The 14,937-nt window shown below is 31.6% G+C and overlaps 1 protein-coding gene across 6 annotated transcripts in view; it reads left to right on the forward strand.

Moving 5' to 3' along the window:
- The window catches only part of LOC107455303 (ras-related protein Rab-6A-like), a 69,177-nt gene that overhangs the window by 24,901 nt on the left and 29,339 nt on the right, over window positions 1-14,937 (forward strand). For 2 of the 6 annotated variants that reach the window (XM_071177406.1, XM_071177409.1), the window contains exons 2-4: window positions 8,063-8,113; window positions 10,137-10,260; window positions 12,805-12,929. In XM_071177406.1, coding sequence (XP_071033507.1) covers window positions 8,063-8,113; window positions 10,137-10,260; window positions 12,805-12,929 — 300 coding nt within the window. Of the gene's footprint in view, window positions 1-3,078; window positions 3,290-8,062; window positions 8,114-10,136; window positions 10,261-12,804; window positions 12,930-14,937 lie in introns of those variants that run through there. The other 4 variants (XM_071177403.1, XM_071177404.1, XM_071177408.1 and 1 more) reach the window with 4 other exon arrangements.

Consider the following 14,937-nt stretch of genomic DNA (forward strand, 5'->3'; position numbering starts at 1 on the left):
CCACGGATTTGCCCGAAATGGATTTGCACATGGAAAATTGTATAAATTAATAAAGAAATTTTTAGCAAACAATTTTACCCACGGATTTGCCCGAAATGGATTTGCACATGGAAAAATTGTATAGATTAACAAAGGAAATTATTTAGTAAAGGAATTTTTAGTAAATAATTTTAACCACGGATTTACCCGAAATGGATTTGCACATGGAAAAATTATACAAATTAACAAAGAAATTATTTAGTAAATAATTTTGGCAATAGATTTATTACAAATAACAAATTCTTAGTATTATTTCAGAATCAAAATCTAATCAAATAAAATATAAAAAAGTTGAATTAAATTGGTGAGTAGTTCACAATAAATGAAAATTAAGGAAAGAAATACAAAAAATGAAATTTAAAAACTTACTAATTTTTGTTATTTTAACTTTATTCTTAGTTTTATTTATTTTTGAGTTTGATTTATTACTTAATTTATTCTTTCAAATATACTCTAGTTGGTAGAATTATATAAAATTAATTTATTTAAGAATTATGTAGTTGTGCCATCTGTTAGCTAAAATGTGTATAATTTTTAAATTTTTAGGGATATTCATCTAATTTAATTAGTAATATTTCTTAAATAATATTTACTGAAAGGTATGTTTAAATATATAAAAAAATTTTAAAAAAATCTTCGATTAATCCATAAAATATTTATTGAAAATATCAATCGTTACAAAAGTTATTTATGAGAAGTAGAGACAGCAAAATTACCCAGTATTTCAAAAATTATATTGACTTGTACTTGACAAGTGCAATAAGCTTAAAAGACTGTTGTTTTTTTTTCCATTAATATTCTTATACTTTTTTTTAGTTAATATAATTTTCTTCTTTCTTATGGTCATTTTTACATAGGTTTTGTATAAAATCGAATTGAATTTTGAAGTCGTATTTTTAAAAATCGATTTTTCGGGAGCTTCAACTGATTTTGCTCAAAATTCGTATTTTGTCATGTACATACTTCAAAATGATGCAAAAAACTGCATACTTCGGAATAAAAATATTTTTGGACCATTATTAAATAAAATAATAAATATTTACTTAAAATTCATTTTTCGTGTAGAATTATCTTTGGACAGAAGAATTTTATAATTGTGCGCCGAAAATTTTTCAATTCTCGAAAAAAAAATGAGAAAAGAAATTCTGGAGATATGGCAAAATACGCGAAAGGTAAAATTCACGATAAGGGGTCAAAACTTTGGATCGCACTCATGACCAAACTACAGGAACCATGTTTCCCAGATTGTAGCTATCCCCTATATTTTGGGGGTCAGAAATCCTAATCCGTCGAAAAAAAGTAAAGGTATAAAGGCCGGATAAACTATTGATTTAAGCAAGATTAAATTGATAAACAAATCTATTTCAAAGGTATGATAAAGAAAGCACTTGAAAATTGTTTGCAATTAAAATAAATAAATAAAATAAGAAATAAAATTTCAGATTACCAAGGACGCCGGCAGAATAATATAAATGGGGGTGCAACCCTCTAACAAACTAGCCCCCTCCCCAACCAAAAAAAATTTAAAATGTTCTGTTATTACATTTTGTTTTGTTATGACATACTTTTATCTGTTCATTTTTTTCAAGATGCATTTCTTCATTGTTAACAAGATTTTTTTTTTTTAAATATAAGTACGGATTTCTTGTAGTTGCAAATTTTACCACGAGAAACTGGCACTGCCATAGCTACTGACTTTGAAACACAAATAACTACAAACAGAAATTTCGTGTACTAACGTGTTTGCGCACGCATTCTTATTTATTGTGTTGATGAAGTTTTACAGTTGTGAGAAGTCAGTTTGTGTTATACNTGAAGAAGAGCGTGATCCTTTTGTTCTGAGAGTTAGAGGACTGCCTTGGTCTGCATCCAAAGAAGATATTGTGAAATTTTTTAGTGGTAACTGTGACTCCTCTAATCCATCCTCTACTCATTTTCTACCATTACTGTGAATAATGATTAATTTTTAGATTGTATGTTTTGTATCACATTTAATGCTATTTAACGTTCTAAAGAAAAATCTTTACAGTTGACAAGGGCACCGGCAGAATAATATAAAAGGGGGTGCAACCCTCTAACAAACTACCCCCCTCCCCCACCAAAAAAAAATTAAATATTCTGTTATTACATTTTGTTTTGTTATTACATGTACTTTCATCTGTTCATTTTTTTCCAGATGCATTTCTTCATTGTTAATCAGATATGTCTTTTTTAAAACATTTTGAAACACAAATAACTACAAACAGAAATTTCGTATACTAACGTGTTTGCTTAACATTGGTATTTATTGTGTTGATAAAGTTTTACAGTTGTGAGATGTCAGTTTGTGTTATACACCTTTGTTAAACTAAATAACTAATGGAAAATATATTATTTATACTCTATTAAATGAAACTTAAAAAGATAGCTTAGATATCTGCCAAGTTTGTGCATGCTAAGTGTGCATAAGAAAAGAATCAAACATGATTCAGAATTAATTGAAAAAGTTATAAACAGAATTGGACAGCAAACAAGACGATTACAATTATTGTTTGATTAAACAAATTTTTATTTGTTATATATCAATAATTACTTAATTATTTGTTTAGGAATAAAAATATTTTTAATAAAAAAATTGTGTAACGAAATTGTTTTTCTGTATCTCTTTAATTGTTTTAAAAATAATCCAGGGGGTGTAAGTACACCTTGCACCCCGCTGCCGGTGCCCTTGAGCGCTACACTTTAAAAGAATTTAAACGACTCCTTTTCTTAAATGTAATTCTTTATTGATTATCATCAGTATTATAACTTAAGTAAAAATTAATAATGAAAGGTGATAACTTAAATAAAAAATTAATAATGAATTAATAATTTCTCTTGTTCCTTTTTTCTATTTCATTGCATAATAAATTGTTGCGACTTGAATTTATAAATCCAAAGTGAAACTTGATGCTACAGGAGCCTTAGATGCTACTACATAATTATCACGTTGATTGTGACGTAACTTTCGTAGATTATCTCACTTTATTGAGATTCATTGTTTCGAAAGGAACTCTTTCATTTAGATAAGAGATTATCACACGACAGATGAAAGATTTCCACATTATTATTGAATATTGGAGTCGGTTGTTCAGCGAAGTCTTGAACGGTGAATGTAGCAAAATAAATGGAATGGGTAATAAAACAAACAGAACGAGCAACATAACAAATGGAATGGATAACGAAAGTCAACCTATTATAAAGCTTAAGATTGGCGTAGTAGGAGAAGCCTGTGAGTAATCTCACTTTTTTTATATTGACAATTAAATATTATTTTTTGCAATTAGGATTATGTCACTTTTTTTCTACAAGAAATTAACAATTCTTTTAAAAGTTAAAAAAAAATTATAAGAAAGTTTAAAAAAAAACAAGATCCTTACCAAGATAAAAAAACAAGTGCTTAAATGTACAGTGTTCAAAATAAAAAATGGACCACCCTGAATAACTTTTGATTTAATCATCGGATTTTCACGTTCTCTGAATAAACATACCGTTTTTTCGACGGATTTGGATTTTTGACCTCCGAAATATAGGGGATAGCCGTAATCTTGGAAATGTGGCCTTCATACTTTGATCACGAGAGAGGGCAAAATTTTAGACCCCTTAATGTTAATTTCATTTTTTGTGTATTTCTCCATATCTTGAGAACTTTTTAAGCAAATTGAAAAAATTTTGTACGCAATTATAAAATTTGTTTATCCAAATATAATTCAACTCAAAACATGACTTTAAGCACATATGTTTTTTTATTATTTCATTTGATTATAATTGAAAAAAAATTGTAAGGTATAAAATTTTTTACAGCATTTTAAAAGATGTAATTTTTACATGGCGAAATACAAAATATGAGTTCCTGAGAAATCAAATTTTAAAATACGGCTTCTCCAAAATTCAATTTCTGAGGAATTACTTGATCGGCTTTGCTCAAATGTTTTATTTTGCTATATAAAAGTACATTCTTTAAAATGATGTAATATCTTAAATTCCTTACAATTAAAATTTCTTTTGACCATATTTTTGCATACGTGTCACTGTTAAATAAAATAATAAGAAATATTGCAGGAAAGTTATATTTTGCATGGAATTATCGTTGGATAAACGATTTGTATCATTGTGTGCAAAATTTTTTCATTTCGCTTAATAATTTCTGGAAACATGGCGAAATATGCAAAAAGTAAAGTTAACATTAAGAGGTCTAAACTTGGACCGCTCTCCTAACTAGACTGTGGGGACCATATTTTTAAGATTACAACTACCCCCTATATCAGGGGTGGCGAACCTTTATACACCAACGTGCCATTTTCTCTAAAAAAATTGCTTAATGAGGTTATAGACGTGCCGTCAAATAATTTTGACTTCATGATTATTGGCAAAATAATAATACTAAATACTATCAACTCAAATCTCTTTATTTACATTGAAAAAAAATACATTTTACAATATCTCAGTTATACGAGTAATTCAACTTTCAAGTAACATCAGTGTGACTTCTGTTGTTGCAGATTAGATGACAAATAACTTATATTAGGTTGTAAGATGTTAGTTTAAGTAGGACTGTTAATTTTTGTTTTGCTAGTTATTTATTGTTAGCTTGTTTTTTTATGGCTATTAATTGTTATTTTAGCATTAATTTTTTTATTAATAATTGTTTATTTTTTGTGAATTTTAATTTAATTGTTACATATGCTTCATAGTGTAACAACAATTGGGATCGGTGGAGTGCCCAAAATATTGTGCCGCGTGCCATTGGTTTGCCATCCCTGCCATTGGTTTGCCATCCCATTATTTGGGGGAGTCAAAAATCTTTATCTGTCGAAAAAAGTTATTTAGACTAGGTACGTTTTCGAATCTGATTACCGTCTACACTAATTAATTAACACATATTTCAGATTACCCCCACGATAATCATTAAAATTGAGTCCTAGGAAGTGAAGATCCGATCATTAGATCAAAAGTTATTCACCGTGGCCATTTTTTATTTTGCGCTCTGTACACAAATATCTTTTGAAGCTAATGACGGCTATTAAGCAGATAAATTATATAATATAAGTTTAAATACATAAAGAAGATCTAGATATCTGTACCTTGCCATAGCCTAAAATTAATAAAAGTTTCTTACACGTATATTATTTACTTATCCTTTATTTTACAGTATTTACCGGAAATATTTATTAATCTTCCAAAAATTTGTCTGTCCACATTAAATTACAATTTATATAAAATGCGTTTTAGTTAAATTTGGCATCAAATATTTGTGATGCGTAAAGCACAGAAACAAAGTAAGCAGAATAACTAGTCCAATTCGAATATAAGGATGAATACTAACTTAGAGTTCATAAATTATAAAATAATTTAAAAATGTAGAATGCGCGCTTGACGTCATGTCGCTTCATTACTCTCCTTCCAGTAAAAACCTCATTCGAATGTATTGAGAAATTTAGATGGACTTTAGTAGGTCTCCCAACACGTAATGTCTTGTTGGAAACAGCCTTCTGTAACGGTTCATTAGAAAAGTAATCATTTTCACTTTAATATTTGGAGCAGCCTTACTTATGAATGTCTGATGGTATGCTGACTGTGAATATTAGAACAAGTGTTCTTCTTCAAGTCTGCAAACTGTTTCAAACGATTTACAGATATGTTTTTGGAATTGCTAATGTTCTAATATTTGTAACTTTTAATGTTCTGGGGATGTTCTTCAAAGGTCCAATTATGTCAAGATAAATTTTGTCGAATCTTCCTTCCATTGGTAAATACCTCCCAAGCGATTTATATACGTGTCGCTGTATCTTGGGACTTTGACAAGATAGACAGGTTTTAATGAATTTCTTGACATCTTTGTACATCGAAGGCCATGTAAGTTCTTTGACCCTAATTGTGTTATTGCTCGAGCTCCTTGAGAACATATATTACTTTTCGAAAACAATTGGAGACATACATGGTTGTGGTTTTCGGGAAGAAATATTGTAATATTAATAGAAATACAAACTTAGAGATCATAAATAATAATAAAAGCAGAAAACGTGATTTTATGTCTTAAATGTGTGTACTCAGATATGTAACGTAAGAATGTTTGCTTGCGTAATTCGCTGTTTTTTGCTCAACTCTCATCTATATTGCTTACAAGGATTATGTGTTTTTTCGAGTTGTTACTCGCTCAAACATTAACACCCATTGTACAAATTATAGTATCGCAAGGATTGTCAAAAGTGTATAGTTATATTTTCCGAATCAATCTAATTTCTACATTGGTATATAATATTTCTTTACCCAAAATAAAATGTAACATCATTCACAATAATATCGTATTCACTTATCGTTTTATTATAATATTTACAATATCCTCATATTCAATGCACAGATGTGTATTATCCATAGTCGATGACCTGTGTATACCAGAACCTATCGTTGTCTAATATATATAATGGAAAAAAATATAAATAATTGAATAGAATGTAAGTAATAAAAAGAATAGAATATAAATAATAAAAAGAATAGAATATTAAAAATAGAATCAAATAGAAATAATAAAAAGAACAGAATATACATAATAGATGTAGTTATTGATGAACTTTGGCTTCATAGTTCCAATAACTTATAAGTATTATTTAAAAGAATTATGATGATAATACCTTTAAAGGATCCCTTGTATTATTATCGTTTAAAGGACCTTTAAAGAATAATAATATAAGGGATCCGATTTTCAACGGGATTTTGGAAAATTTCTCCGATTGGTAGTTAAATTTTAGTTTTAAAGTATGCATCATTCTTTGTTTCATAAAACTGATGTAAAGTTATCTCTCGTAACAACTCCAGCTCTCTCGTACGGTAAATAACTGATGTAAAGTTATTTCCCGTACCACTACATGTAAATGTATTTGAAATGCCACTTAGTTCCAGCTCTCTCGTACGGGAATGAGGCAAAGTTATTTCCCGTATCACTACATGTAAATGTATTTGGAATGCCACTTAGTTCCAGCTCTCTCGTGTTGAGGCTCTTAAAATTTTGGCAAAATTACCAAAAATTATGATTGAAAGATGTAACTTGTTGTTTAGACAGATACATAGTTTTTAATTTTCTACCACTCGTAAAACGCCCCTAGCAACAATTTACCACGGCCACTTATGTTCAAAATTTGGTCAAAATGGGTCCTATAAGAACACGCACTGCGGTACCAATATTGGGATGTCTAGATTTTATTTTATTTTATGACCGCCGTTGAACAGTCGACCCAATTTTTGGGTTTACGACTACAAATGTTCAACGCCGAAGCCTTGCAATTTTGAACCAATCCAGAAGACAAGGAAACTCCTGGATCGGTACCCCCAGAGGTATTGATTTGTTATGGGAACATGGAGGACTTTGAGACTCGACAGATTTAACGTGCATCAGTCACCATTTACTACATGGGGAGTCTTTGACCGGCGGGGACCGAACCCACGAACTCTTGGACATATACCCGGCACTCCACTGACCAGGCTATCCCGGCCTGGGATGTCTAGATTGTTTTTAATATTGGTCCAAGAATGGCCTATATATGGTCTACATGGGCCAATATAGAATCTAACATTGGCTAAATAATGGATAAAGCATATCGGGAGAATTTGACAATTCTATATAGGACCGATGCCGGTGTAAAGTGGCTGTAAAATATCGGGTAAATCGGAAAATTCAATATAGGGCAGTATCGGAAAAATTAAGGCCCTTTGAACCCTTACTGAGCCAAGATTCATGAATGTTGGCCCAGTGAGGGCCCAAGTTGTTTTGCTGCGAGGGGTGTAGTAGTCAGCCCTGATATCCAACCTGACATCCAACCCTGACAGCCAAATTCGTGATCGAAAAGCAATTAATTATTATTATTATTAGTTAGTATTAATTTGTTTTAGTATTAGAGTTTAATTATACTACGAGGATTAAACATTTCTATTTTGTTCTCAGTTTCACTAATTTGTTTTGACAAGCAAGAATAATTATTTATTACCTATTATTTCTTTTAAATTTCAGACGTAGGAAAAACATGCTTGGTTCGAACATATATCACTGGAAAATTCGAAGGTAATTTACATAGAAATTTATTTTTATTTAAGCATATTTTATTTAATTAATTTAAAAAAAAATAATTTTAAGATAATAGCTTAGTATTCTTATTGTCAAGTATGATACATTCATTTTTTTAAAAATAATATTCATGATAATGTATGTTGATTGAATGAACTGAGCAATAGTGCTATTTGTGTGACGTATGAAAATTCGTTTGAATTCACCTTAAGGAATAATTTATTGTACAGTAAAAAAAAAAAAAAAAAAGGTTTAATCTTGACATCTAAAATAAAATCCTATCCCTCGAAATACTGCTAAGAAAGTGATAAAAATTGCTGACATCTTGAAATTTAGTCAGATGAAGATGATTATTCCTATTTTAAAAAATGTGAAAGTTTTTCACAAGCTTAATCAATCTTCTTGATCACCCTACATTCTGGAGAATTTTGAAAATAGAGATGAGCCTCACAGAGCTTACTCTTCAAAAGATACAAGACTTCTGCATCAGTAAACTGAATAAGTTCAAATAGATTTTTTTCTGACTAACAAACTACTCAAAAATTTGTGAATTACCTGAAAATCCAATTGTACTAAAGTTAAATTTACTTGAGTTATTTACCCCCACATAAATTCATTGCAGGAGCGCTGTGCATTGTTGTAACCCCGGTAGCAGAATTTTCAGAGTTAATTTGCAACACTATCTTCATAATTTCAAATTTGTCTGCTACGCTAAAACAGTCAGATTGAGACTTTTATTATAAATACAAGGCTTATTTTGATTAGTTTATTCAAAGATAATTCCATGCAAAAATTTAAATTTTGGGAAATATTTTTTATTATTTTATTTAATAATCGAAAAAATTTTGAATTGTGCACAATTTCTTGCATTTACAGAATATAATTTTACACGGCAAAATACAAAATCTGAACAAAATCGGCTAATTTGTTCATGAGAAATTGAATTTCAAAAATTTCGATTTCTCAGGAACTATTCGACCGATTATGTTCATTTTCCAAGCATTCTTAAATAAAATAATAAAAATTTATAAATATTAACTCAAAGTTATTCTTTGCATTGAATTACCTTTGGATAAACGAAATTTATAATTGTGTGCAATAATTTTTCAAATGGGTCAGGAAGTTCTCGAGATAAAGCAAAATACGCAAAAAGTAAAATTAACATTAAGGGGTGCGAATCGCTTCTGTTTCTCTTAGATCTAAGTAATTGCAAATTAGAAAAATTATTGTTTGGAAATGAGCCGTGTTTGAAAGATTTTATCTTTCACGCCGACACCGCTGTTTCATGCTGTATTTCATATCCATAAATTATTAAAATTTTAAATATAATATTTTTCACTTACATTGTCCTAGATTAATACAAAATAATGAAAAATATGTTTAATAAAAGTTCAGCGTCAAAGGGTTAACTCTATTCTCTGTTATCTTCTGCTTGGACAATTTTCCATAATTTTTAAATTTGTATCTACTGAAGCAAAAATTAATAATAATTTAATGACCATTAATAGTAGTGAGATCATCATCAGCATTGGCACGACAGCCCTTTGTAAGCCTGGGCCTTCCTCAGAAGCTTTTCCCATTCTACCTTTCCAATTGATTTCCAGTTCTTTACTTTCAGGATGGCAAAATCCTCATCCACACAGTCTTTCCATCTCTTTTTGGACCTTCCTCTCGGCCTTTTATTGGAGGGGATTGCATAAAAGACTCTTAATGCTGTTCGTTCTAGGTTCATTCTCACTACATGCCCGGCCCATCTCATTCTACTTAGTTCAATAGATTTAATGATATCATCACAATTAAAGATCTTATATATTTCAAAAAGTAGTGAGATCATTGCACAAATATATAGAACATTGTAATGACTTAAGAAGAAAGGATAAATAAAATTTGAAAGGTAGGATTTTTTTTTAAAAATTAAATTCTTAGGATTGCACATAGTTGGTACTTTTATCTGATTATATTTTACTCATGTTTGTCAGTTAAAGTTTTAATTCAACTAAAGAGTATATCATCATTTCAGAAAATTTTAATACAATAATTGGCTGGGACTACTTCATTAAACATCTTAAGGTAAAGGATAAAACTGTTGAATTATTTATTGGAGTTAATGCTGGCCAAGAGAGATATCGTGGATTGGTGCCAGCGTAAGTTCAAAAAATTCATTTTTTAATCAAATTTGTTACATTTTGGAGTTACATAAAGCTTACTTCTTGCAAAATATAACATATTTACCAATAACACTTTCATTTGATTATACTATTTACTTACATCATCACTGTGTCAAAACTTAATTAATATTTATTTTTAATAACCATGACTAACTTTGTTGAATACTTAGGAATATTGGGAAAAACTTTAAGGGACACTAGGGGGCCATCACAAGAATTCAGAATGGCTCAAATTAGTTATGCTGAATTTAAATTTTCATAACTTTCTTAACTAAACTCAGTGGCTCGACAGACCATAGAGAGCCAAGGCCTACTGTGCCCATCTCAGTTTTCTTGACCTCGGGCTCTGGGGTGCAGGAGCTGATGTTCCGGTTAGGTGGTCAACCGAACGCGAAACTCCCAGTGTTTAGTTCCCAAGCATGCTTGGTACCAGGGCTCGAAAAAACTCAGAAATTTTACCCGTCCCCGAGGACGGCTTGTTCGACAATGTACCCGTCCTCCTTTGAAACTAACCCGTAACTTGTAAATAAATAAAAATATAATTTTCTCTTATTTATTACAAACATTTATATAAACTGCACAATGAATTAGTAGTTAATAGGATTACAAATAGTAGGATTATATTATACAGTAATAAAAGAAATACTAGGTTACTAATAGTAACCTAGTATTTCTTTTATGAAAGAATTTAAGAGACAAAGGTCAAGTTATCTGGAATGTCAATTTATCCGAGGGTACTGAGTTTTTTAAATGAGACGTTTGCCAGTTCCACAATCTCGTCAATGATTTTTTTGAGGTTTCTGCACATAAATCTGAAAGGGGTTTTCCATTTAGGTAGATGTTCATAATTGCGTTCAACGCTTCTTGTTTAAGACCAGTACGTAATGTGTTTTTTTATAAGTTCATTGCTGAAAAGTCTATTTTAACCGCTGCAGTACTCCCAGACAGAGAAAACATCAATTCCACCATGCGCAGTATGTTGCTGTAATGTGGGTCATTTTGCTGCAATAGGTCTTTATAAATAGCTTGGGTTCGGAGGGTTGAAGTTTTCTGGTGTTTAACGATGTTATGTATCTTAAATTTTAATGACACAAATTAAAATTTATATATATTCCAACAAAAATTGAAAATGTATTACGAATATTAAAGGGAAAAATGGCCGTCCGCGCGGACGTCGGATTCGAGAAATTCGTTGTCCGCGGGGAATCTTTGACCGCCGAGGACGGGCGGACGGGTGGTTTTTCGAGCCCTGCTTGGTACTCATTTTATCGACCCACTGAAGGGATGAAAGACTGAGTCAACCTTGCCCGGCCCGAGGATAGAACCCAGGACCTGTGGCACGGGCATCTTTCATAACTTTCATCCTGATCAAATATTGATATCTGATGCTTTCTTAAGCTGGCTTGTTCCATTTTAAACTTAAATTATAACTTCTATTTAATTCTTTTCTAGTCTTAAACCAATTTCAAATTTTTAAAATTTTTGTCTTCCTTTTAACTGATTTTGGTAAATTTATATCATCGCATAATGAAAGTTTACACGGAAAAAATTATTTAAATTGCTCATTTGCTATATTTCTTAAATCTCTTTATTACAAACAAGCTTGTTGCCAGATTGTTTGTGATGATGTTAGAATTCAGTAAAATTTCCAGAATGATCAGAATTGGTGGAGCAGGAACATTGATTGACATTTACCTTACTAATAAGTTGAAATCCTTAAGTAATAAGATCTTCTCCTAAAAGAAAAAAATAAAACTGTTTTGATGATCCAGTTACAATCTACTCAAAATTTTTACCACACCACATAGTATTCTTCATAGTCATAGTACGGAAATACCACATGGTATTCTTCATATTTTTGATATTGTTAATGTTAGTACCCTTAAGATATTTAAAAAAAAATTAAATTATTTGCGTATGATTTGCGACTGTTGGTCGCGTTTGCGGCTCTGAGCACTTTTGCGAGGTTTTACTCTTTTCCTATCTTACATTGAATTGTTCGTAAGACTTAGTTTCCAGTAGATCACCAAGGTCACTGGCTGTGGACAATGAACCAGTGGTGTGTGTATGTGTCAGTGTGGGTAGGTTGCCCCTGATTAGCTTGCGAACGGAATGAGGGTGTGCGATATCGATCCTCGTTAAATTCTTCTGTCGTAAAGTACTCGACTTTACACACAGATATCTTGGCTGTCAAAGCGGGGAGCCATCCTTTCTATTGAGGACCAAAACTATGATAGCGTGTCTTCAGATCATCCTTAGGTGTTTGCCAGACCACCCCCATTATCTCTTTTTGCTGCTCTAAAGCGATTTAAATAAAGTACTACTACAACTAATTCTTTTTGTATGCCTACTTTGTCCTTTCATTTTTTTAAACTTCCTGAATTTATTTTTATATTTATCTTAATAGTAAGTTAATATCCTTCAGTAATAAACTTTTCCCCTCGAAGAGCAACAGCATCAATTAAAAAAAATATTTATTGATAATGCTGACAGATATATTTAAAAAATATTTTCTTCCAGGGCAATTAAAAATGCACACGGTATTCTTCTGCTTTATGATACTGCAAGGATTCGTACCTTTGAGAAACTTGGAAAATGGTGTGAGACAATAAGGAAATTTACTCCACACGCAATCATATTCATAAGTATTTACTTTATTAATTATTTCTAGTATTTGGGTCGAGATAGCCTGGTTTGAAGGATGTTGGGCTCGTGTTCTTCAGAACATGAGTTTGAATCCCGCGGGCCGAATAATCCCCGTGCATCAAATACTGACTGATGCACGTTAAATCTGCCGGAGACACAAAGTTTACCAAGTTAAGATAAAAAAATCAGTACCTCCAGAGGTACTGAATTGGAGATTGAGCGTTCTCTACTTAAGGTTAAAATTACGATCTGTGTATGAATGAATTGGTTCTCCCTATAAAACGGGCTGTGACGTGTTCGTGTGACTTGAGTCGTATTCTTGGCCGTAGATGGTGCCACTGAGAAACAAGAAACGCACCCTCTACCTTGCAAATTGGCTATGATTTCCCATAGCAGGTTTTCAATTGGGTATTGCAGGGTTTCTGAAGTAAAAATACAAATTTAAATATTTTGCCGAGTAATGCAACGGTTGTTTATGACCATGGAGTTAGCGCAATCTTCAGTTTGTATCCCTTAGGCTTGATTCAAATTGCTCATGTTTGAAACTTTAAGACCAATAGTAACCGACCTACCCCCGAAGGAGTTTGCGGATAAGGGTTTCACCCGTTTGCACGTGACTAAACACTACCAAACTACAGAAAAGTAAAAGTACTAAATTAAAAAAGTTAAAACACATAGGAAAAATCCCGAAATCGAAAAAGTAAAATAAAAATAAAACAGAATAAAGATTAAAAGTGCTTAAAACATCAAAGTGGATAAAATCAACAGACAATAAAAGTGTCAAAAATATGGGTAAAAACATATAAAAGTAAGGTCAGGTAAAACATCAAATGGTAAAATATGAAAAATCACATTAAAAATAAAAAAGACTAAAATAAGCCCAGTAGAATAAATAAAATAATCGACTAAAAGTTCAAGTGTCTCCCTTTCAAGGCTAAGTGCCTCTAAGATTAAAATGTTCTAAGGTAAACCAAAGTTTCACTGAGATGATAACACTCAAAGATGGCACCAGGTAAGACAGAGGGTGATGAATTTGACCAAGAGCAAGATTTCATTTCGAATGTCCCATGTATAATGAAGATGCCAGTTCAAGGGGAGAATAAAGTCATGGAAACGGCAAGTGCCGAAGTAAAATACTAAAAGCAGAAATTTAAAACCAGAAAACCTAAAAGCCGAAAGTTTAAAAATAAAACCAGATAAAATTAGTCAGGTGTGCTCGCAGGGGCAAGCAGATCATCGAGGGTATATTTAAGAATTTCGATGATTTTCTCCCTGCAGTCAATATCAGCATAAAGTTGATGTTGAGTGTATTGATCCCATTTTCTGCCACGGATCCTCTGGAATTTGGGACAAAATTTTATGAGGTGGTCAATGTCTTGTACTCTGCCACAAAATTTACAATTTGCTCGTTTATTGAAGAATTTCTGCTGATATATTCCGAAAACTCCGTGGCCCGTTAAGAATTGGTTTAAATAGAAGTTTGACTGCAGGCGAGTTAGTGTGGGATCTTTAAAGAAATTATATGTCTGCCTGCCCTTTGTTGATTCACTCCAATCAATTTTCCATTTATTCATTGTGGCTTGCTTGATGTATCTAATAATGAATGTTCTTTCCACTGGGAGCATCGTTCCCACCCGGCTGAAGCCTGTGGCCTTTTTGGCTTGCTGATCCGCCTCCTCGTTACCTTCAATTCCAATGTGTGCTTTGACCCAGTAAAGTTTAATACTTGGTGTTATATTTACTTTGATCTCTTCAATAATCTTATTTCGATTTCTTGGGTCATTTAGACTTTGTAACGAGGACAGCGAATCAGTATAAATTTTCGCATCTTTGTAATTTTTGTTTTTGATGTAAATAACAGCTTGTTTAATAGCCTCCAGCTCCGCCAGATAAATACTTGCTTCATCGTTTAATCTATTGGAGATTAGATCGATTGTAAGTCCATTTTGCTTCACGACGATTGCGTATCCTACTTTACTCTGCATTGGTTCGCTACCATTATCATCA

This window comes from Parasteatoda tepidariorum, chromosome 2 (assembly GCF_043381705.1).
Source record: "Parasteatoda tepidariorum isolate YZ-2023 chromosome 2, CAS_Ptep_4.0, whole genome shotgun sequence".
In the NCBI taxonomy this organism is placed as follows: Eukaryota; Metazoa; Arthropoda; class Arachnida; order Araneae; family Theridiidae; genus Parasteatoda; species Parasteatoda tepidariorum.